Raw genomic sequence first — 25,758 nt, 5'->3', positions numbered from 1 at the left:
CGTTTAATTTGTTTCTGCCTATGATATTCCTACATATTCCACAGAATTTTCTCAACACCTCAGATTTTCCGTCATACTTTTGCCCGTCGCTCAGGCATCACTTTTCTTGCTATTCTTGTTTCCGTTGCTGTGTACGAACAACTTCATTCAACCTTAAACTTTATCACACATGAAAGCATTCTATTGTGCCAGCCTGTAGTGTACTTCCTCAGGTTGGCTGTATTAATACACAATTCATAAATTAATTTTTACAAATTTTTAGTCTATTTTGGCATGGTCTCAACACTTATATGCTTGGCACGGCACAGCAATAAAGCTTTCTTTGTTCTTGTAGTATTTCACAGTTATCCTGTGCGTTCACCTCTTCAGCAAAGAAATCGTGGGTACACGTCAGGCAACTCAGTGTGATGAACACACGATAGTAATATGTAAGAAGTGCCTGCTTGCGATATTATACGCAAGTTGTCCCTAGTAATTTTGCGTATTTGCAGCATGAACGCTAGCTCCTGGGGCTTACCAGCGAAACTGATCACGGCGTTTCCTAATGTTTCAGTTTGTTCTGCTGGTGAGCAGAAGAAGGAGGACTGTAACACATGCGTTTGTGCTAACGGCGTTTGGGCGTGCACGAAGAAGGCTTGCCCACAGGTGGAGGAAGGTGAGTGGCTTCACAGTTCGTCTGTATCAGATGAAATGTGTGCATCATTTTAAAAGTGTGAAGATGCAGTACGAATTTATACATTTACCAGCAACCATCTGGTGTTAGCAAGATTTTAATTGCGTTCTGATTTGTGAATATCGGAGCTCGTCGTGTTCTGCTTCAGTCCTTAAAACGTCTGTCTAGTACCAACATTACTTTCACCGCAGAACCATCCCTTATTATTCCTTCCCTCCCCTTGCTCTCGCAAAATACGTAATTTACAGGATATTTCATTGCTGTATGTAATAAAATACGTGACAGTATAGCACAGTGGTAAAAATTTGATACAAATGAACGTATAATACTGTTGTTGTTGTTGTTGTTGTAGTCTTCAGTCCTGAGACTGGTTTGATACAGTTCTCTATGCTACCCTCTCCTGTGCAAGCTTTTTCATCTCCCAGTATTTACTGCAACCTACATCCTTCTGAATCTGCTTAGTGTATTCATCTCTTGGTCTCCTCTACGATTTGTACTCTCCACGCTGCCCTCCAATGCTAAATTTGTGATCCCTTGATGCCTCAGAACATGTCCTACCAACCGGTCCCTTCTTCTTGTCAAGTTGTTCCACAAACTGCTCTTCTCCCCAATTCTATTCAATACCTCCTCATTAGTTATGTGATCTACCCATCTAATCTTCAGCATTCTTCTGTAGCACCACATTTCGAAAGCTTCTATTCTCTTCTTGTCCAAACTATTTATCGTCCATGTTTCAGTTCCATACATGGCTACACTCCATACAAACACTTTCAGAAACGACTTCTTGACACTTATAACTTATAATACTAGTCTGTGTAAATAACAATATTGTAAGTGGAAGGCAAAAAAATCGTTCAAATGGTTCTGAGCACTATGGGACTTGATTTCTGATGTCATCAGTCCACTAGAACTTAGAACTACTTAAACCTAACTAACATAAGGACATCAGGCAAATCCATGCCCGAGGCAGGATTCGAACCTGCGACCGTAGCGGTCGCGCGGTTCCAGACTGTAGCGCCTAGAACCGCTCGGCCACACCGGCCCGCGCGGCAGACATATTTCTAAAAAATCTGACATAATTTTCTGCTATGCTGTACACTACTGCAGTGTTTAATTAAATATTTGTCTATGGAACTCAAGGAGTAGTCCAGAAGAAACGGTATATAAAATTAAATTTGATAGAGACATTATCGCCTATTGTACCTCCCATATGGCAGAACTTGCTAGAGTAGGATACGAAACCCGTTTGCGAGTTAAGTCCTTCATTTAAATGTGTGTATGGTATGCTTTAAAAAAAGATTTCCTTCATTGAGGGCATTTTTCATGAGCTGTTACAATTGGCGCAATTTCGTTTAGTGTCTTGGTTCTTTTAACGTCTTATTCAAATATGTACAGTTTCCCGTGAGCATATGCTCCGCCATGACCATCAACAAGACGCTAGGACAGATTCTTCGAATCGCCGGCATTAACCTCAGAACGAACTGTTTCTCACATGGACTGGACCACGTAGCTAGCGGCTCTGGCTAGCTCAGATAATTTGTCTTTAATGGCTCCAACGGGCAAAACTTTAAACGCTGTATATAAAGAATTCTTTATTTCTAGTGGTTCCTTTAAATAAAAGACTAGGTTGTTGCCCCATTCAGCTATATTGCTATTTCATACTGCAGATATTTGTGCGTGTGCTTGCAAACACATCAGCTCTTTACTGATGCGCCCTTTTCACAGCTTCACCTTCGATTTTTTATAATATCCGTCTTTCTCGCCGATAGTAAGCTTCAGGACTTTTTCTAAATTTGTGCGGCTTCGAGATACAAACGGACTAAGTCGCGGGCTAAAGTTACTGTTGGACAAAACGTAAACTTAACGCTTGTATCCTCCATCTCATTTATTTTAACACACAATGAATCTGTAGAAACACCTTAGTGCTCGTTGATTGCTCCAGGGAAATAGCATATTGTCAAAGAATATCTAATTCTTTTCAGTCAACGTTGGTCTGAGCTCTTGCTTCCTCACTTGCTTTAATAGCGTTCTGAATGCTGTAAGATCTCTGGGTTAAGACGAAGCAAAATCTGCGTGAGAATGATAAAACTAGGATTATAGTTCTGTATAGTTTTCTTAACTGCTGATAAAGCTCTCTTTCAGTTATCTTGTTTCATTGTTAGGTACAATAAACTTTTTTTTAAATTCACATAAAGAGCTGCAAAAGATCCAGACGTACAGCGTTTATAGGACGCAAACGTTGCAGTGTTGGGAACACTGCGTAACTAGTCATAAATTACAAATCTTTTCGACACTTACTCAAAAATGAGACAAATCTGGCAAGATAAGTATTTAAGCATTTAAATGAAAAAAGAGATCACGCACATAGGATGTAATACGACTTATATGCATATATGCAAAAATCTGACCTGCAGTTACTACTTCATAAATAACTTGGTATGGATCGCTCCTTGTCTTGCCAACTAATATTCTGCGAATTGTTGCAGAAATCGTTTGAAAATTGTTTCACTTATTATTGACGCCATTTTCAAATTCTTGGGAAATATCACTCCTTACAATGAGCTCAAGTTCTACTGTTTCAGCGTGTAAGGCCGGTGACACCAAGATGGACGACTGCAACACGTGTTTCTGCATAGAAGGCGCGGGTTGGGCGTGCACCCTGAAAGCGTGTCCTAAGCCACAAGCAGGTGACTGCAGCTTTTTATACCACGTTACTCAGTTTCGGAGTGAAGCACGGTAATAAATCTGCACGACTCTTCTCACTGTCGATATATGCCCTGCTCTGAGGTACTCGCCAACTGTATTTTCTTATTATGCATACATATTTGTTTCACTTTTTCCTTGATTACGGTGTGAGAAATGCAGAACGGTATGACAAAATGATTTCTCTGAATCTGTTACTCCATCGTAAACTAAAAATCAAGGCAACAAATATGTTTCCGTCTTAATCAGGAAATACGTTAATTCATTTAATGTGTGGAAACTACCTCCTTCTTTAATGCACTGCTGTGTAAACTCTTGACGAAACTGTTAATGATTCACGTGCGGAATCACTATTGCCACAGGATGACGTCAACTGAGTAAATAAAAATCTAGTAGAATAATGAAACAGGCTTCGTTGTAGTAAATGTAAGGTTTCGTACAGTTATTTCGTGCTGTTGTGGTATCTCCATATTAGTTCAACCTGTACAATACTCTTCATCTCTGTATAGCCACTGCAGCGTTCATCCGTCTGAACCTGCTTAATGCAGTCAAGCCTTTGCCTCCCCTTAAAATTTTCATACCTCCCCCCCTCCCCCCGCCCCATTTGATGATTCCTTGTTGGTTCAGGACGTCTCTTACCAAGCAACCCCTTCCTTAGGTGAAGCTGTGCCATAAATTTCTTCATTCCCTAATGCGAGTCAGTATCGCTTTATCGACCACGCGATCTATCCATTCTTCTGTACCACCACCCCTTCCAAAAGCTACTAGTCTCTCTTTGTCACTACTGATTATCGTTCATCTTTTTACATCCGTTCTTCCTAACACTTGCATTTATATTCAATGTTCCTTTTAATAGTATCCACAATGAAACATTGTCTCAAAATAAGGTAGAAAACTCAAAGAGATTCTGGTCGTATGTAAAGTACACCAGTGGCAAAAATCTGTCAATACCGTCACTGGGCGATAGCGATGGAAATATTACCGATGATGGTGCCACTAATGCGGAGTTACTAAATACAGTTTTCCGTAATTCCTTCACGAAAGAAGACGAAGTAAATATTCCAGATTTAGAAACCAAAACATCTGTTAGCATGAGTGACAAAAGTAGATTCTTAGGTGTTGTAAAACAACTCAAATCGCTTAAGAAAGAAAAGTCTTTCAATCCAGATGGTATACCAATGAGTTTCCTTTCAGAGTATGGAGACACAATAGCGCCTTCCTTAGCAATCATATACAACCGCTCACTTGATGAAAGGTCTGTTCCTAAAGAGTGGAAAGTAGCATAGGTCACACCAACACTCAAGAAAGGAAATAGGAGTAATGCATTGAATTACAGGCCCATATCACCGACCTAAATTTGCAGCAGGATTTTGGAGCATATACTGTACTCGAACATTATGAATCACCTCGAAGAAAATGACTTATTGATACATAACCAACACGGATTCAGAAAATATCGTTCTTGTGCAACCCTTTATTCCCATGAAGTAATGAGTGCTGTCGACAAGGGATCTCAGATCGGTTCCATATTCCTAGATTTCCAGAAGGCTTTTGATGCCGTTCCCCACAAGCGACTATTAATCAAATTGCGTGCATATGGAGTATGCAGTTGTGTGACTAGATTCGTGATTTCCTCTCAGAGAGGTCATAGTTCGTTGTGACAGACGGTAAATCATCGTGTAGAACAGAAGTGATATCTGGCGTTTCGCAAGGTAGTGTCATAGGCCCTCTGCTGTTCCTGATTTACATAAATGATCTACGTGATAATCTAAGCAGTTCCCATAGATTGCTTGCAGATGACGCTGTAATTTACCGTCTAGTGCAATCATCAGACGATCGGTTCCAATTACAAAATGATCTAGAGAGAATTTCTGTATGGTGCGAAAAGTGGCAATTGGCCCTAAACAAATGAAAGTGCGAGGTCATCCACATGGGTACTAAAAGAAATCCGATAAATTTTGGGTATACGATATATCGCACAAATCTAAGGGCTGTCAATTCGGCCAAATACCTAGGGATTACAATTACCAGCAACTTAAATTGGAAAGAGCACTAGATAATATTGTGGGGAAGGCGAAACAAAGACTGCTCTTTGTTGGCAGGACACTTAGAAGATGCGACAAACCCACTAAAGAGACAGCCTACATTACACTTGTCCGTCCTCTGCTGGAATACTGCTGCGCGGTGTGGGATCCTTACCAGGTAGGATTCACGGAGGACATCGAGACAGTGCAAAGAAAGGCAGCCCGTTTTGTGTTATTGCGCAATAGTGGTGAGATTGTCACTGATATGACAGGCGAGTTTGGGTGACAGCCACTGAAACAAAGGCTGTTTTCTTTGCGGTGAAATCCATTTACGAAATTTCAATCACCAGCTTTCTTTTCCGAATGCGAAAATAACTCTTGACACCCATTTACGTAGGGAGAAATAATGATCATAATTAAATAAGAGAAATCAGAGTTCAAACGGAAAGATTTATGTGTTCCTTTCTCCCGCGTGCCGTTCGAGAGTGGAATGATAGAGAAGTAGTATAAAAATGGTTCGATGAACCGTCTGCCAGGCACTTAAGTGTGGGTTGCAGAGTAACCATGTAGATGTAGATGTTCTCCTGTTTCAGGAGCACATTGTATCATCTCCAATTCGGCTTAGTCAGTTATTTTGATGCCCAAAAAGAAAAACTTGTCTGCTACTTTCGGTGTCCCGTTTCCTAGCCCAGTTTCCTCAGCATATCCTGATGTGATCTGACTACACTTCACTACCTTAGTTTTACTTTTGTTGATATTCATCTTTTCAAGATGCTATTCACTCAGTTTATCTGATCTCCCAACTCCTTTACCGTCTGTTAATCTTTAGGATTTTTATTTCTTCTCTCTGAATTTTAATACCCTTTACAAATTTCTCTTTGGTTTCGTACACTGTGTGCTCACTGTGCAGAGTGCATAACACGGAATCTGTACAACTCCGTCTCACAGCTTTTTGGAGTAATGCTTCCCTTTCGTATCCATCACTTACTGTAACATCAGCCTGGTTACTGTACAGGATGTAGATAATATTTCACTCCCTGATTTTTATATCTGCTACCAACAGAACAGGCTTAGATTAGTAGTCATGAAGAGTAGACTGAAATTTAGGAGACTAGTCGGGAAGAATCAACGTGCAAGGAAGTGTGTTATGGAAGTACTAAGGAATGAAGAGACACGCTTGAAGTTCGGCGAGGCTACAGATATTGGAATATTTCAGCAGGCAGTTCAGTTGAAGAGGAATGAAGCTCTCTAAGAACGGCAATCACAGAAGTTGGAAAGAAAAGCATAGGCTCAAAGATGGAAACTGGGCAAAGGTCATGGGTAACAGAAGTAATAGTTAATCGATGAAAGCACGAAGTACAAGAATGTCCAGGAAAATTCAGGCATACAGGAATGCAGGTAACGTAGGAATGAAATAAGTAGAAAGTGCAAAGGAGTTAAGGAGAAGTGGCTGCATGAAAAATGCGAAGATATCGGAAAATAAATAGCTGTCGGAAGGACTGACTCACTATACAGAAAAGTCAAAACAAGCTTCGTTGAAATTAGAAGCAAGGCTGGTAAGATGAAGAGAAAAATGAGAACTGCAGTGTTAAGTGCAAGGGGAGAGAGGAGATAGGTGGAAAGAATACATTGAAGGCCTCTATGAGGGGGAGGACTTGCCTGATGCTGTGCTCAAAGAGAAAATAGGAATAGACAGAGATGAGATGGGGGATCCAGTATTAGAATCAGAATTTAAAGGAACCTTGGGGAGGCTTGAAATCGAATAAGGCAGAAGGGATGAATAACATTTCGCCAGAATGTCTAAAATCTTTGGAGGCAGTGTCAACAAAAAAAACTGTTAACGCCGGTAAGTAGAATGTATGAGACTGACTTTCGGAAAAACGTCATCCACGCAGTTTCGAAGACAGCAAGAGCCGACAAGTACGACAATTACTACACAATCAGCTTAACAGCTCACTCGTCCGTATTTCTGACAAGAATAATATACATACGAACGGGAAATAAATTTGAGGATATGTTAGGTGATGATCAACTTGGCTTTAGGAAAGGAAAAGTCACGAAAAACGCAATTCCGTCGCTGCGATTAGTACTGGAAACAAGAAAATGGTCAACTGGCTCTGAGCACTATGCGACTTAACTTCTGAGGTCATCAGTCGCCTAGAACTTAGAACTAATTAAACCTAACTAACCTAAGGACATCACACACATCCATGCCCGAGGCAGGACTCGAACCTGCGACCGGAGCGGTCGGAAGCAAGACTGAGAAAAGATCAAAGCCCGTTCATGGGATTTGTTGACCTGGAAAAAGCGTGAGACAATGTCAAATGGTGCAAATATGTTCGAAATTCTGAGAAAAAATAGGGGTAAGGTATAGCGAAACGCGGATAAATACACCATCTGTACAAGCGCCAAGAGGGAATCATAAGAGTAGAACACCAAGAAGGAAGTGTTCGGATTATAAAGTGTGTAAGGCAGTGATGTAGCCTTTCGCTTCTACTGTTGAATCTATACATAGAAGAAGCAATGACGAAAATTAAACAAAGGCCCAAGAGTGGAGTTAAAATTCAAGGTGGAAGGATGTCAACGATAAGATTCGCTGATGATATTGCTATCGTCAGTGAAAGTGAAGAAAAATTACAGGATCCGATGAAAAGAATGAACAGTTTAATGAGTATGAAATGTAGATTCAGAGTAAATCGAAGGAAGACGAAAGTAATGAGAAATATCATAAATTGGAACAGTGAGAAAGTTAATATCAGCATTCGTGGACAGGAAGTTGGTGGGGTTAAGGAATTCTGCTACCTAGGAAGGAAAATAATCCGTGATGGACGGAGCATGGAGGACATAAAAAGCAGACTAGCACTGGCAAAAAGGGCATTCCTGGCCAAGACTAGTCTACTAGTACCAAACATAGGCCTCAATTTGAGGAAGAACTCTCTGAGAATGTACGTTTTGAGCACAGAATTGTATCATAGTGAAACATGGACGGTGGTAACACCTGAACAAAGAGAATCGAAGCATTTGAGATGTGATGCTACAGACGAATGTAGAAAATTAGGTGGACTGATAAGGTGAGGAATGAGGAGGCTCTCCGGAGAATAGGCGAGGAAAGGAACACATGAAATACACTGACAAGAACAAGAGTCAGGATGGTAAGACATCTATTAACACATCAGGGAAAACTTCCACCGTTTTAGAGGGAGCTGTTGAGGGTGAAAAATACAGAGGGAGACAGATTGGAATACATCCAGCAAATTACTGAGGACGTACGTTGCAAATGTAAATGTTATTCTGAGGTGTAGAGACTGACATAGGATAGGAATTTGTGGCGGAACGCAGCAAACCAGTAAGAAAACTGATGATTTAAAAGGGAAAAGATCTTCAGAATTTAGAAGTCTGGCCGGTCGCAATGGCCGAGCGGTTCTAGGCGCTACAGTCTGGAACCGCGCGACAGCTACGGTCGCAGGTTCGAATCCTGCCTCGGGCGTGGATGTGTGTGATGTCCTTAGGTTACTTGGGTTTAAGGAGTTCTAAGTTCTAGGGGACTGATGACCTCAGAAGTTAAGTCCTTTTTTTTTTTTTTTTTTTTTTTTTTTTTTTTTTTTTTTTTGTTTAGAAGTCTGTACTTCAGTCAACATTGCTCAAAACTTTTTAAACTCTACAAACACTACGAACGTAAGTGTGCAATTCTTCAAAATATCTTTTAAGACAAATCACAGAGCCATTCTTGCCCCACATGCTCCTGGATTTCCTCGGAACGAAGTCGGCTTCTGCCACTTTTTCCATTCTTGTGTAAATAATTCGTCGATACTTTGCAACCATGAGTTATTAACGGCTATGGTTTTGCAACATTCGTACATGACACCACCTGAATTCTTTGGAAATGGTGCTATAATATTCTTCTTGGAGTCCGTGAATATGTTGTACTTGCATATTTTCAGTAATAATTGTTGTTTTTTCCTCAGTTCTTAAGATCATTTTCCCCACTGCACCCTGCGAAGAGCTTCTTAATTTAGAGTGAGTGAAAATATCTTTCAGTTGTTGATTTTGTTTAAGAATCAAATATTATACAAGAACATTATTTGTTAGTACTTTTTCTGACATCAGTTAAAGCGAAACTAGAGCAATGCGTCCGATAAATTCTTCTATGTTAATAATTACCTTTTTACATGAACGTAACATGGATAATTGGTTATAAAGCGTTCACTGGAATAGCTCTTGGATCTAAAACTTTCTTTTTGATGAAAACACTCATACTTTCTGGATTAATCAGATAAACGTAGATTATGATCGCAGAATAACCTTTATTCTGCAGTCTCAAATAGGTCTGTAATTAACTCGTATATTACACTGATGACGGTGGGCGAATTTATTGGTAGATGTTACCGTGGCTACATCTGGTAGTCGTGTTGTGCTGTCATAGGGCAGAGAACGGGACATTAGCTCCAGCAGCAGCGAAAACGTTTCGTAAGTCCGCAGCTAGCAGCGATGAACAGCATCACGTCATTACAGGTCCATTGGAATCACGTTATTCAGGACGAATGTTGGAAACAAGTAATGAAGTTCATGCCATCGGTTTCACTGGTTTTAAACTTCGTTCAACCTCTAGCCACTATTCCAGACACAGAAGAACAAATTATTTTCAGTCATGGCAACCAAATTAGCTTTTTAATTGTGCCGGTACACTGCAGTTATTTACGATTACTGGTTCCTGTTCCGCACCCTAGAATGAATTCTATCTAAGTAAGCTGCTTTACAATATTAATCATAACCGTGGAGAGCTAACTTTAGTGCCACACCGTTGCTGAACACTAAATGTTCAAATGGGTTTAAGCAGTATGGGTCTTAACATATGAGGTCATCAGTCCCCTACACTTAGAAGTACTTAAACGTAACTAACCTAAGCACATCACACATATCCATGTCCGAGGCAGGATTCGAACCTGCGACCGTAGCAGCAGCGCGGTTCCGGAGTGAAGCGCTTAGAACCGCTCGGCCCCAGTGGCCGACAACACTAAATGTACGCTAAATGCTTTATAGAGAGAAAATATTCTTCTTATTTGTCAGACAGGTATATCATATATTTCGTGCATTATCAGGAGCCTGTTGAATGCCATCAACAGCATCTTTTCTTTATTGTATAATACTTGACACGTGTAATTTACATAAGACTGTATACCGATTCTACCAAACACAATATTATCTGAGAAAAAGCTTGACATATTTTGAGTCAGATTGTGGTAATGAAACTTCCTGGCAGATTAAAACTGTGTGCCGGACCGAGACTCGAACTCCCGACCTTTTTAAAATTTCACGGACAAGTGCTCTTGCCATGAAAGACAAAGGTATCGAGTTCGAGTCTTGGTCCGGCACATAGTTTTAATCTGGCAACAAGTTTTACATCAGCACACACTCCGCTGCAGAGTGAAAATTTCATTCTAGATTGTGATAATATTTCAAATGAACACGAAATGAAATGTCAGTACACAAAGCAGACTGCTTACATATCACTTGAGAGTCCGATCTTAGCATATTGTTTACGTTTGTAGGACCCATACAAGTTAGGCCTAACAGAGAACATGCTACGTACTGAAGGAATGGTAACACGAATCATCAAATGTTTGCCACACGGGAGAGTGTCCTGAAAATATTTGATAACGTGAGTTGCAACAGGATTGGAGGTAGGAGTCTATTATCCCATGAAAGATTCGAGAAGTAGTGGTAAGTTAAGAGGCCGTATATATTCTTCAGGTCCATGCGCATCGATTCCGTAGCGGCCGCGAGCACTATTTGAGACTGTGAGCAGCGCGCATAGCGATACTATAGCATTCTTCCCGCAGTCTATATATGATTGGAACGAGAAAATTCTCCATCGCGTGGTACACTGTTGTTGTAAAGGAAACTTTTCAGTGTTGATGATTAGCCTGAATTGCTCCCTGCCCTGTATGTTGTCTTCTGTGATGTTAAGTTTTTTCATATCTCTTCATGTCTCTTCCAACAACCCAGTGGAATTTTTTAATTTGGAAATACAATTAAAGATGATCTTCGCTAGCCTCTTCTCATCCGTTCATTAGATACGTCCGGAAAGCCTTAATCTCCTCTTCCATGTTGTGTCTGTGATTGTTTCCACGATTCTATATGGATCTGCTCTTCGACTAATACTTATCTTTGTTCTTTTATTATCCTCAAATTTTCCAGAGTGTTTTTCTTTCTTTCCTTCTCAGTTCTTCTTGTTCACCTCTATTATACAGTGATAGACTTTCTCATCTGTATAGTGCTTCCGGTTAATTACTGTTGCACAGTATTTAATTTTTGCCTGCCACGATACTGAGCTTTTATTATATCGGTTTCAGATGAGTTTGTATGCTAATTGCATTTTCTCCGATCTTTCTTTCGTTGTGGTGATATCTAATCCATTTCATTGCACCCATTCACCCAGGTTCGTAAACTTATCAACTTTTTTAATGTTTCCGTGTTGTTTTTGTAGATAATATTTCCTTGTTGTGTTTGTAGATAATCTTTCCTTGTTGTGTTTATCTTCAGTGTATTCCTTTTATCATACGATATTTGTAATCTGCTTTTAGCTCTGCCGAACTCGTGTCTTAATTCTGAAGGGAAATTTTTATATGTATTTAATTTCGAAGTTGTACCTTTGAGTGTCTGTTTGAACAATTATCTGGTGTTTTTGTCGATGCCTCCTTCTCCCGCTGTTAGGAATAATGTCTGCCTGTCTACACAATCATACGCGTTTTTGAATTAATGAATGTAACGACTGTGTCAAGGTTTCACGTTGTTCTGATCCTGAGGATTGCTTTGAAGTTAAAAATTTGCTCTGGGCTCAACAATAGTTCAAATGGCTCTGAGCACTGTGGGATTAAACATCTGAGGTCATCACTCCCCTAGAACTTAGAACTACTTAAAACTAACTAACCTAGGGACATGACACACATCCGTGCCCGAGGCAGGATTCGAATCTACGACCGTAGCAGTCACGTGGTTCCGGACTGAAGCTCCTAGAACCTCTCATCCACCGCGGCCGGCTTGCTCTGGGCAAAATCTATTTTCTCCGAAGCCTATTTTGTACTCGCCAGTTGATCTTCTATCTCATTCAACAGAGATTTAGAAATAATTTTTTAGGTAACTGAAAGTTACTGCTAGTGCTGCCAGCCGCCATCTGTGAGTGGTTACGACACGCGGACGTCGAACAAGGGTGGTGGTCAGATTAATGTCACTGGGCCGTATATTACTTAGCGCATTATACAGAAATCATTTGAAATGTGTTTTTCTTATAGTGACGTCGTTTTCATATTCGTAGCCCATGTTACAACCTGTCAATGAGCTCACGTTCTACAGTCTCAGCGTATAAAGCCGGTGACACCAAGAAGGTGGACTGCAACACATGTTCCTGGAAAGAAGGTGTGGGATGGGTGTGCACGGAGGTAGATTGTCTTGGGCTAAAAAAAAATGTGAGGAGCTGTTTCTAGGACGTTCTTCTAATTCCGATGTGATGCACTGTAATAAATCTGCACAGCTTTACTGCATCGAGATATGTCATAACCTGAGATACTCACCAATTATCTTTTGGTGTACATATTATGTTTAGTTTTACATTTTCTTTTGGGTACGGTGCGAGTCCCGCAGAACGGTACGACAACAATTTCTTGTGGACGTGTTATTCTATCGTAAACTCAACAAATCGAGACCAAGAATATCTTTCCATCGCAAGCAGATAAACGAAATCACCGCTACAAATACTTCGGTTGACGTTAATTTGTGGAAACTATCTCGTAATACAACATGCAGTGATGCACTACAAGCGACGAAAAAATGTTGCATCCTTTGATTTCTCCTTTACCGATTCACATGTGGAATTTGCCTCTCCATATAAATACGCGCAACTAGCAGTGGTGTTGAGTGATCGTAACGGCTTTGTTGTAGTTAATGAAAATAGCAGGTTTCTTTCACTATTAACATTGTTGTCGTCTCTTCAGCCTGTTCATCTCTGTTGTGGACATGAAAGTTTTCCCAGCGAGACGTTGTCATCTTGGAAAATGGAATTTTTCTCTCTCTCTTTTTTTTTTTTTTTTTTTTTTTCCGATGGTCCACGCCGTACTCACACTATATTTCGATCGCGTAAATCGCAGTCTGGCACGTTACGCGAAATATCGTGTAATTTTAAAGCGGATTACCGGCAGAAAACCCGATTTTCCAAGATGACTCTTCACCTCTGCGCAACTACTTGCAATTCATATCCGTTTGAACCGGTACACGGAAGTCAAGCCTTGGGCTCCCTACTTTACTGAACTGAAAAAGTGCTAGTGCCTCAGGATGTGTCCTATCACAATCAATCCCTCCTTTTGGTCAAATTTTACCGATAACTTCTTTTCTCCTCATTTAGAGTTAGTAAATTGTAAAGTTGATGCATTAAGTTGTTCTGAAAGCGGTGCTGATATTAAAGATAATAAAAGCAGGTTAAAAGCTGTGATCTATCTGGGGAAGTTATCCTTGCATATACCGAGCAACTGTTACACTAGGTATCCAGTCTAGTTTACCAAATTGCCAACCAGACTAACATTAATTTTAATCTTTTAATAGTCATCTTACGACAACCGTTGACACAAATATATATAGAGAGAATTTAAATAAAAATAAATAAATCAGTTTATATTTGGACATTTATTTTAATATTGATCATTGTTCCGTTAAAATTTCAGCATATTAAACTTGATTCATAACTAAACTGGTGCCTTATTTAGGATTGTGAAAATGTGAGTTTGTAATCTTACGGAACACATCAAGTATGGAGCCAAGATTGGGAGACTGCATACAACACTGCATTCACAAAATAACACACGAAGAACGTTGAAACGTATGCAAGAGGAAATTAACCACAGCCAACCGATTCAATTTTCACCCAAAGAAGTTATGGAGGTAGCGCAATCCTGTCCGTCATGAAATTACCACCCGCTGACATACTAAATTCATACTAATTGTCTGTGAAATCTTCTCGAAAAGAATAGCTGAGGGGTACTTTGATGATTACACCACATGCTTCATGTGGTCAACTTGGTTTACACAAAGCGTGTAGCTCCACAATAATTTTGATAATTAAAATAAATTACATCGAAACGTAATTTACAAAAGAAAAATCTCCAACTGGTTACTATCGTCTTACGATTAACCTGATGGGTCAAATACTTGTATGAGCACGTGGTACTGGCCTCACAAAGTACGCCCCACGTGGGTTGAACATAAATAAAATTTGCTATATTGAAAAATATTGTCAAGATTAGACGTTATAATCTCACACACATTCGAATTTCAGATCGACGATCTTAGTTAGAGGTACGGATCATCAACACGTGGTTCCACTTTGCTCACAAAGTAGTGACAAAGCAACTACTGGAAGATATTCTGAACTTCACACTCGAATTACACTGCATTGCAAGTGACCAGATAGGCAGCTTCCTATACCAACATGACAAGGGACTGACAGGACCATACTAAGAATAGAAACCTCTTTGCTTTTAGAAAGCATATCTACCTGTTCCCACGTTGGTCCTACTGTTCTCTAGCAGACAGGCTTGTCTGCTACCATCACGCTTGCAACTAGCAATACATTTGCTCAGTCATCCTTTCATACGGAAAGGAAGGGGGATGACAGTATATTATCATATACAGTATATAAAAGAAAGCGGATGTAGGTTCCATATGAGACTGTGTGACATGAATTACATATAAACTGTGTTTTAAAGTATAGTAGTGTGACAGTTTGTTGTTCTTTACGTGTAAAAGTAACACGTTCCACTGCTGAGTCTCCTCCCAGATAGAATCAGAAACACCACAGTAAATTTAGAAGTGGAATGTATGCCGTAAATGACAACAGATTTCAGAAATTAACATGAAAGGAATCCAACAGAGACCTTTCAACCTATTCACCAACTATTCGACGTGAGCATCTTATCTTCCGCGTTATTCTGTAGCGCCACATTTCAAATTATTATAATTTCTTCTTATCTGTACTGTTTAACGTACAAGCTTCAAATCTCCGTCTCCTATCACTTAAATTTGAATTCTGCTATCGTTAGTTAGTTTGCTTCTCATACAGGAAAAGTCATATACTGCTTTCAATGTCCAATTTCCTAGTCTAATTCCCTCACATAGCCTAAATCGATTTGATTACCTTCCCTTACGTTTGTTTTACTTTTGATGTTATTGATCTTATAACCACTTTTCAAGGCACTGTCCATTCAGTTCATATGATCTCCAAGGTCCTTTTCGTGTCATCGGCAAACCTTAAAGGCTTCCTAAACTTAAATCCCCTTTCTAACTTTTACAAACTAGACAACATGGAAGATGCGCATTCCCGACTCACTGTTTTCTGAAATAATTTATTCCCTTTCATATTTTTCGACTATTATAACTACAAGCTGCTTGTTGTACAGGCTATAGTAACCTTCGGCTCCTCAGTTTAACACCTTCTATTCACAGAATTTCATAGCCTGTATTGCAGCCAACAGAGTCCAAAACTTTTTTAAAATCTCCAAACACTATGAACATAAGTGTGCAATTCTTCAAAATATCTTTTGAGACAATTCGTAGGGTTAGTATTACCTCACATGCTCCTGTATTTCTCTAGTGTTTAAACTGATCTTGTCCGAGTCGATTTGTACCAGTTTTGCCATCTTTCGGTAAAAATTCTTAGTGTCTTCTGTGAATTCGTATTGTATTATTCCTCTTGTCCTTCCATATTTTCAGTAATAGGTGTAGTGTATTTTCTTACTTCCTAAGATCGTTTTTGCAGTGCACCATGCGAATAGGTTTTTAATTTAACCGAAATAGAAATGCCTTATTGTTGGTGACTATTTTTAAAGATAAAATATTATACATTTACGTAATTCGACAGCTCCTTTTCCGGATGTTAGCTATAACCAAAGACGAGTAATGCATATGCTAAATTATTCTATCATAATAACTATTTTTTTACATGAACATAACATGGATAATTAGCTCTAAAGCTTTTGCTACAATAATTATCGGCTCTAAAATCTTTATGTTGACGCAAAAGTTAATACTTCCGGAAATTATCAATCGTAGAAAAACCTTTATTCTGCAGTCTCAAAATAGGTCTGTATTTTACTCTCTCGCGTGTTATACTGACGATGATGGGCCAATTTAGTGATATATGTTACCGTAGCTGGTGCTTACACCTGCCCGGCATTCACAGAGGAAAGCGAACAAGACATTAGCTCCAGCTGCAACGAAAGAATTAGATAGCAATCATGAGCTGTATCACATCATTATGAGTCTACTGGAATCACATTAGTTAGGATGAATCCAAAAATTTCCTCTGGTATGGGTGTGTTTGTTATCCTTACCGTAAGTTAGTTTTAGTTCGATTAAGTAGAGGGTGATCAAAAAGTCAGTATAAATTTGAAAACTTAATAAACCACGGAATAATGTAGATATGGAGGTAAAAATTGTCACACATGCTTGGAATGACATGGGGTTTTATTAGAACCAAAAAAAAGGAAATAAATTGCTAGACGCGTGATAGGTCTCTTGCGTGCGTCGTTTGGTGGTGATCGTGTGCTCAGCCGCCACTTTCGTCATGCTTGGCCTCCCAGGTCCCCAGACTTCTGTCCGTGCGATTATTGGCTTTGGGGTTACCTGAAGTCGCAAGTGTATCGTGATCGACCGACATCTCTAGGGATGCTGAAAGACAACATCCGACGCCAGTGCCTCACAATACCTCCGTAAATGCTTTACAGTGCTGTTCACAACATTATTCCTCGACTTCAGCTATTGTTGAGGAATGATGGTGGACATATTGAGTATTTCCTGTAAAGAAAATCATATTTGCTTTGTCCTCCTTTCTTATGCTAATTCTTGCTATTCTGATCAGATGAAGCGCCATCTGTACGACATTTGTTGAAAGTTTGCTTTTTTTTCTCTAAAAAAAACCTGTCATTCCAAGCATGTGTGTCAATTTATACCTCTCTATCTACATTACTCCTCGATTTATTCAGTTTCAAATTTTTATTGACTTTTTGATCACCCAGTATGTGTGCCTAGGGACCGATGACCTCAGCAGTTTGGCGCCATAGTAACGTACCATAAATTTCCAAATTATCGCTCAAAATAACCGGTTTCTGAAATAACACATTATGGGTTTTCCTTTGCTATTGATTCCAGCAATAAACATAGAGATAAAACAAAGACAAAAGAATTCTACTATTTGTTGTAACCGAAATTTTCCCCATCCCTCGTTGACAGACCCTGACAGGCTCATCAGTACTGACCGACCACCGTGTCATCCTCCGCCAAGTACGTCACTGGACGCCGTATGAAGGGGTGTGACAGAAACCGCTACTGCTCGGTCAAGTAGCTTGTCATTTGGGCTCACGACGCTCCGTGCATCCAGCTCCATTACTCCGATCAAGGGAAATTCCCTGACCGTGTTGGGAATCGAACTCTGGTGCTCCACATGGGAGTCAGCTGCGTTGACCACTCAGCTTATGAGGCAGACACATACACCGATTTATTCTGTTGGCTAGAAAAGTAAATATCGTGCCGTCTGAAAGTAGATTCATCTTACTCCTACACAATAATGGTGTTGCTTGCTGCTGACGTAGGAATCTCTAAATTTCCAGCGTAAGCTTCGCTTTTTCATCGTCTGAAAAGCGGCAGCTAATTGTAGTGAGAGCAGCTGTAGAGCTGCTTGTTCTTGTACGAATAAGCAGCGGCGTTGCCACAAACGCTGATGATATGGAGACAAGTGGAAAGGTTCCCACGTTGCTGAGAGCGAAATTAATTAGAAATTAACATTAAATACGAAACTGGCTTAGAACAGGTACCATTCTTCTTGCCACATTACTACGGTGCCCATTATTACACGAAAATATCTACCAGTTGCGCCGTAGTCGCAGTAAGGCTCTCCAGCAATTCGTGAGTTATTTATTTTATTATAAATCCTGCTACGGACGACAAATGAATCAGATCTCAAAATGGTCATCTTTAAGCGAAATTAATAACACGATTGTTAAACATTTGTGTTCCGTGACTCGATTTGTAATAAAATAAACGCGATAATATGTTATTTGCTATTGACACTCATCGACCCATCCACCAAATAGCAAACTGTAATAACATACATAAAGGAAATAATCATACTAACCAGCCCATGAATGAAACATATTTTGACGTTAAAGCTGTTAGGTCTAACTCAAAAGAAGAAGAAGAAATTTATCGTTAGCAAAAAGCCCTCTTAAATTTTAACTGACGATAACTTTTGCATGCTACGCTTTATTCGACTGCGTTCGAAAATAACTATTATAAATTGCATCTCCGGCCGGTATGGCCGAGCGGTTCTAAGCGCTTCAGTCTGGAACCGCGCCACAGCTACGGTTGCAGGTTCGAATCCTGCCTATAGCATGGAAGTGTGTGATGTCCTTAGGTTAGTTAGGGGTAAGTAGTTCAAAGTTCTAGGGGACTAATGACCTCAGATGTTAAGTCCCATGGTTCTCAGAGCCATTTGAACCATTTTTGAAATTGCATCTAGATGTGGATTTATTCATAGGAAATTGCGCATATAACATTATTTCTCATATTGTAATACAGCAATAAATTACTAAAGTTTTGTCATTCTTCACACGTTATTGGTGTTAATAGATGGACCACACGTGTCACTTAAAAGCATTCATACTGGTGTACTTATATACGAGATTATATCGAAATACGCTGATTAATAAGAAAGTCTCCTCTACCAAAGACGTGAGGATTGCTTGTCTAACGTTATGCGAAAATGTTCAACATTTATCCACCTCTTGGTTGTGTATAATTTGCAGTAAGTAGAAGGTGGTTGTAATGAAAGTGCGGCTAGTCACAGAGATTCATTGTGGGATTTATTTATCGTGTTGTAGCAAGCTTCGTTATTATTAGAATGCGTCAATGTGGAACCGATTTACTCGGGACAAAATTAGTTCCAGTTTTAGCCATCAGGTGCAAATCTGGCACTGTGAAAGCAAGAAAGAGATATAGAAATATTTCCATATGTAACCGATTAGGAACGGGACATGGACGTAAGGCTCAGACAACTGAAGAGCTGTTTATTTTATCATTAACCGCATTTTACAGTGTTTGTTCACTAAGAGCACCGGAGACGGCGACGAGATGACGTAAAACATTTCTGAGTGGTGAAAATAAGGCATATTCTATGGCTCACGGTAAGGCTAGCGGTCTGCAGGCCACAACCGTAAGTTTTGGCTTGGAAACGAGCTAGCACCGATTTGTAAATTAAGTACAGTTTGTGTCAGATGGCTTAAGTATATACTCTCTTTTATTAGAAACGAATACATGCATTTATGTTAATAATTGGTAATGAATAACTATGGCCAAGAGTCAACAGAAAGAAGACCATAAGCTTGTCTGCGAACGGTATTTTACGTAATACGACGATGTTAGTGTCGAGTGTTCTTTCGTGGGTTTATAATGAATGTGCAGTTACTCACGGAGGTTCATCGTGGGCTTAAATCATCGTATGACAGGGAAATGTAGTAGGTATTCTAGTACGTTAATGCGGATCTGATTTACGCCGGCAAATAAATTAGTTCCAGTTGCGACCACCAGATGTATATCTGCCGTTGTATGCGATTCGTATTAGGATATGACATCCACGTTGTCAGTTGACAAGCCATAACGTGAATGGACAGTATGGCCATTAAGAAGAGAGTCGTGTACTGTTAATAAAATTGTCTAATTTGAGCAGTTGAAATTACAGTGCTGAATTGAGAGAGTATCGCTAACAGAAAGACACGAAAGGCGCGATGTATTTAAATGGTTTAAAGATGACGATTATAAAATTAGACAACACGGGTGAGTCTGGTATGGCACCTGGAAGAGGATGGCGTCCTGTGGCGGTGGAAGCCATTGACGAGGTTGCTGTTGCTGTAACTGACCATACAACACGTGTCCCATGTAAGACAAGCACTCGTACAGTGTCACAACAATTGTCGATCCCATGGTCAAAATCACGGAAAATTTTGCAGTCTTTTTCATACTGGTACCCGTACAACATCGAGACGTTACAGCAACTGAAACATCATGATCCTCAGCAAAGTTCTGAATTTGCTCTTCGGTTTCCGGCTTGCATCGAGGTTGATGACATGTGACTGGGCAATACTCTATGGAGTGACGAGACACATCTTACAATACCGGATGCAGTGAACACAGAGAAATGCCGAATTTGGGGTACTTTTGAACCGTGTATTGTGCGCGAAGTGCCATTGCACTCGGTGCATCTGACTGTGTGGTGTGGATTCGCAAACATCTTTATTCTCGGTCTTTGAAGAGAATACTTCCAGACAGCCTGTTAAGTGTACCTTGATGCGTGCACGTTATCGAGATCTGCTTGTACAGCTTGTGATTGCTGATTTGGAAGAGAATAACTGTGTGGAAACCACTGATTTCGTGCAAAATGCGTCCTCGAGACATTCTCCCAGTGAAACATCTGCTTAACGCAACTTTCCAATAACGTGTTACCTCCAGAGGCTTTCCCTACACATGGCCTGCAAGATCACATGCTCTGAATTTCAATGGTTTTTGGCTCTGGGGATATGTAAAAGAACATGTTTACCGGGTCACGTTCGGTCTGTATCTGATCTGAAGGCCAGTTTTACAAAAATATGTTGCTCATATTCCACTGGAACTGCTGTGGCCAACGCAGAAAGTGTTTCCTTGTCTCTGAAACACGGGCGGGGATTTCCGAGCTCTGAAAGTATTCATGCAAACAGCTTGGTGAGAAAATCTTTGGCACATGATCCTTTTGCTTCTGAGGGACAATATTGCTTGCAGACTTCTTCAGAACTTGTTGACACTGATTACAATGGCCCGTAAGGTCTTAAAGCGTAAATTACTAGTAATTGCAAGTCTGGTACAAAACTGTTAAGATGTAGTTAAAACAAAATTTTAATGAAGATCCGTGAAAATTCGAAACTTAGCAGGAGATATACGGATGATCCAAAACAACATAAGCGTCTGCTTCATGGCTGTTTGGTCCACATTTCTAACGCAGTACAGTTGCACTTGTCCATAACATGAATTCGAAAAGCATCTCTTACGTCTCCGGAGGTATTTACTCAACTGATTACACAGCTAACGTAAATTAGGGTACGGTGTACTCCAAAACAGTGTGTCTGCACAGCACCCTACTCTCTTTTCAGGGCTGTCGCAGTTGCCCTCCTACCCTGCTTTAAGGGACAGGCCACCATGTGACCTCCATTGGTTTGATGAGGCGCGGACTTAGAACACCTTAATGCCTACTCGTGCTGTCACAGCCCTTTAACTCTCCTCCGAACTCCTCACGAACAGGCCATGAAGGTCCAGCGGTACCGACCGGCCGTCGTGTCATCCTCAACCATAGGAGACACTGCAAGCGAATATGGAGGGGCATTTAGTCAGCACACCGTTCTCCCGATCGTATGTTTCAGAGTCCGGAGCCGCTGCTTCTACATCTACATCTACATCCATACTCCGCAAGCCACCTGACGGTGTGTGACGCAGGGTACCTTGAGTACCTCTATCGGTTCTCCCTTCTATTCCAGTCTCGTATTGTTCGCGGAAAGAAAGATTGTCGGTATGCCTCTATGTGGGCTCTAATCTCTTTGATTTTATCCTCATGGTCTCTTCGCGAGATATACGTAGGAGGGAGCAATATACTGCTTGACTCCTCGGTGAAGGTATGTTCTAGAAGCTTGAACAAAAGCTTGAACAAGCCCTTTCCTGCAGAGTCTTCCACTGGAGCTTATCATCTCCGTAAGGCTTTCGCGATTATTAATGACCCTGTAACGAAGCGCGCTGCTCTCCGTTGGATCTTCTCTATCTCTTCTATCAAACCTCTCTGGTACTGATCCCACAGTGGTGAGCAATATTCAAGCAGTGGGCGGACAAGTGTGCTGTAACCTACTTCCTTTGTTTTCGGATTGCATTTCCTTAGGATTCTTCCAATGAATCTCAGTCTGGCATCTGCTTCACCGACGATCAACTTTATATGATCATTCCTTTTAAATCACTCCTAATGCCTACTCCCACATAACTTATGGAATTAAGTGCTTCCAGTTGCTGACCTGCTATATTGTAGCTAAGTGATAAAGGATCTTTCTTTTATGTATTCGCAGAACATTACACTTGTCTACATTGAGATTCAATTGCCATTCCCTGCACCATTCGTCAATTCTTTGCAGATCCTCCTTAATTTCAGTACAATCTTCCATCAAGTGGTTCCAAAGTTAGCCTCACAAGGGCTGAGTGCACTCCGCTTGCCAACAACTCTCAGTCGAATGGTCACCCATCCAAGTGTTAGCCCCGGCCGACAGCGCTTAACTCCGGTGATCTGACGGGAACTGGTGTTACCACTGCGGCAAGGCCGTTGGCGCCTTAAACTACTTTCCAAAAATTCCCTACAAGTCAGATCGTGAGCAGCAGACAGACGTCGCTGTTTGCCAGGCGCCGGGGCATTACAATCTGCTTTTTATTGAAGTCGCTTACATCGGTGGATTTCCCCATTTGCCGGCTTGTGTCATTCCTAGAGTGGTTGCCATTCTTATCTTCTGCGTATATATCGGGTGTTTATGGTTAAAATTTTCTATTTAACACATTACGACATAGAAACTAATTACTGTACAAGGGCCAAACTTGGTAGTGTTAATTTTAAGGACATGAGAAGGAGAAAAATGGTTCAAATGGCTCTAAGCACTATGGGACTTAACATCTAAGGTCATCAGTCCCCTAGAACTTAGAACTACTTAAACCTAACTAACCTAAGGACATCACACACATCCATTCCCGAGGCAGGATTCGAACCTGCGGTCGTAGCGGTCGTGCGGTTCCATACTGAAGCGCCTAGAACCGCTCGGCCATTCTGGCCAGCGAGAAGGAGAAATAATCCAGAATGATTTCAACTGAAACACTTTTAAAGTGCTGCTAACGTACATGATACCATTATATACCGGTAACAGCTACAAAAGGGCTCAGTAGGCGCCCTTCAGTCCCCAGCAGAGTCTGAAAGCGGAGGATTGCATTTTGCACAGCAGAACGAAGCATGTCCGTAGGTATGCTGGCTACTCCTCTTGATGTGCCGCGCTTCAGATCAGTACATGTGTGAATGTTCCCCTGATAAAACCTTGTCCTTCAGGCAAACTCGACAATCAGAAATCACAAGGAGTGAGACAGTTGATCGTGCCGATAGTTCGATCGTTTGCAAATGTGGCTTTCAAAAGGAGGTGAACTTCACGAGCAATGTGAATGGTTCAAAGCACTTTCCGTACAGTGCACCACGGGATGTTCATCTGTCGTGACAAAGCACACGCACTGCCTGACGATCGCGAATTGCGTGTAACATTGTCTGACATAGCAATGGTGATTTGATCAGCCACCTTTGGTGCAACCGATCGTCATCCTCTTCCCAGAGTGACGCCCAGTTCTCCAGTTGATCCGAACTTCTTCATCATGCTCCACACAGCAGGTGGAGAAAGAGGACGCTTCCGTAATTCTTTCAGCGGGCGATGTTCTCGAAGAGCAGCTGCAGCATTACTGTTGTTTTGATAACAGAGCTACACCAATAGCGTCAACAAGTGCACTGCGACTGGTCTGGTGTGTGGGTCTATGAATCACGATGAGCGATGCCGGCAGCTGGTGGTCATAGTTGAAACTGAACGGTGCCGCTGTGACGCATGGAAATCGTGCATCCCTTCCTCTGGACATTAATGCTACCAAGTTCGGTACTGGTGCGATACTTAGTTTCTGTGTTGTAACGTGTTAAATAGGGCAAGTTTAATTACAACCATCCGGTACTTTCATTACGGCCCCACGTGCCCACAATGCCATCGTGGCGCATTCATTCTAGTGACGAGCAGAGGTCATAATCTTTCTGCCTCATCAGCGTATTTAAATGCGAAATACTACATCTGTTCAGACAACAGAAGTAATGAGGTGTCTCCATATCTCCTGACAATGTGTTTTTCATGATGCACCTTGAAATTTAAGAACTGGAACTTAAACGGACGTTCCTCGCTAATACACACTGAAGGCGTAAATTTGAAATTTAAGAGTTGCAACACAAATCAAAAAAAGGTTTGCATGACCTCGGTTCCGAGAGTTCCGGAACCTGTACAGAAAAATTGGAAGAGAGATCAACATAAACATCATTTCCGCCCTTTTTATTGGTCGTGAAAACCACACATTGCATGTTATACCACCATACACCGAGACCTTCGAAGGTGGTGGTCCAGATTGCTGTAGACACCGGTGCCTCTAATACCCAATAGCACTTCTCCTTGCATTGATGCAGGCCTGCATTTGTTGTGGCATTCTATCCACAAGATCATCAAAGCCCTGTTGTTCCAGTTGGTCCCACTCCCCAACGGCGATTTGGTGTAGGTACCTCAGAGTGGTTGGTTGGTCACATCATCCGTAAAAAGCCCTTTTCAATCCACCCCAGGCATGTCCGATAGGGTTCATGTCTGCAGAACATGCTGGCCACTAGCCGAGCGATGTCGTTATCCTGAAGGAAGTCATTCAGAGGATATGCAAGATGGGGCGCGAATTGTCGTCCATGAAGACGAATGTCTCGCCAATATGCTGCCGAAATGGTTGCACTATTGGTCGGAGGATGGCATTCACCTATCGTTCAGCCGTTACGGCGCCTTCCATAACCATCAGCGGCGTACGTCGGCCCACATAAAACCACCCAAAAACAGCAGAGGACATCCACCTTGGTGCACTCGCTGGACAGTGTGTCTAAGGCGTTCAGCCCGATCGGGTTGGCTCCAGACACGTCTCCGACGACTGATGGGTTGAAGGCATGCAGCCTATTGCGCACAGTTTGAGTCGTAACACGACGTCCTGTAGCTGCACGAAAAGCATTATTCAACATGGTGGCGTTGCTGTCAGGGTTCCTCCGAGCCATAATCCGTAGGTAGTGGTCATCCACTGCTGTAGTAGCCCTTGGGCGGGCTGAGCGAGCATGTCATCAACAGTTCCTGTCTCTCTGTATCTCCTCCATGTCCTAACAACATCTCTTTGGTTCACTCTGAGACGTCTGGACACTTCCCTCTTTGATAGCCCATCCTGGCACAAAGTAACGTTGCCGACGCGATCGAACCGCCGTATTGGCCGTCTAGGCACGGTTGAACTACAGACAATATGAACCGTGTACCTCCTTCCTGGCGGAATGACTGGAAGTGATCGGCTGTCAGACCCTCTTCCTCTAATAGACGCTGCTCATGCATGGTTGTTTAAATCATTGGGTGGGTTTAGTGACATCTCTGAACACTCAGAGGGACTTCGTCTGTGATACAGTAT

The 25,758-nt window shown here is 41.3% G+C and overlaps 1 protein-coding gene across 6 annotated transcripts in view; it reads left to right on the top strand.

Annotated features, from left to right (window-relative positions):
• Positions 1 to 25,758, top strand: part of LOC126284693 (teneurin-4-like) — an 81,421-nt gene that overhangs the window by 6,038 nt on the left and 49,625 nt on the right. For 5 of the 6 annotated variants that reach the window (XM_049983823.1, XM_049983819.1, XM_049983821.1 and 2 more), the window contains exons 2-3: positions 554 to 655; positions 3,256 to 3,360. In XM_049983823.1, coding sequence (XP_049839780.1) covers positions 554 to 655; positions 3,256 to 3,360 — 207 coding nt within the window. The remainder of the gene's footprint in view (positions 1 to 553; positions 656 to 3,255; positions 3,361 to 25,758) is intronic. The other variant, XM_049983822.1, reaches the window with a different exon arrangement.

This window comes from Schistocerca gregaria, chromosome 8 (assembly GCF_023897955.1).
Source record: "Schistocerca gregaria isolate iqSchGreg1 chromosome 8, iqSchGreg1.2, whole genome shotgun sequence".
Classification (NCBI taxonomy): domain Eukaryota; kingdom Metazoa; phylum Arthropoda; class Insecta; order Orthoptera; family Acrididae; genus Schistocerca; species Schistocerca gregaria.
This window is presented reverse-complemented; position numbering and strand designations above follow the sequence as displayed.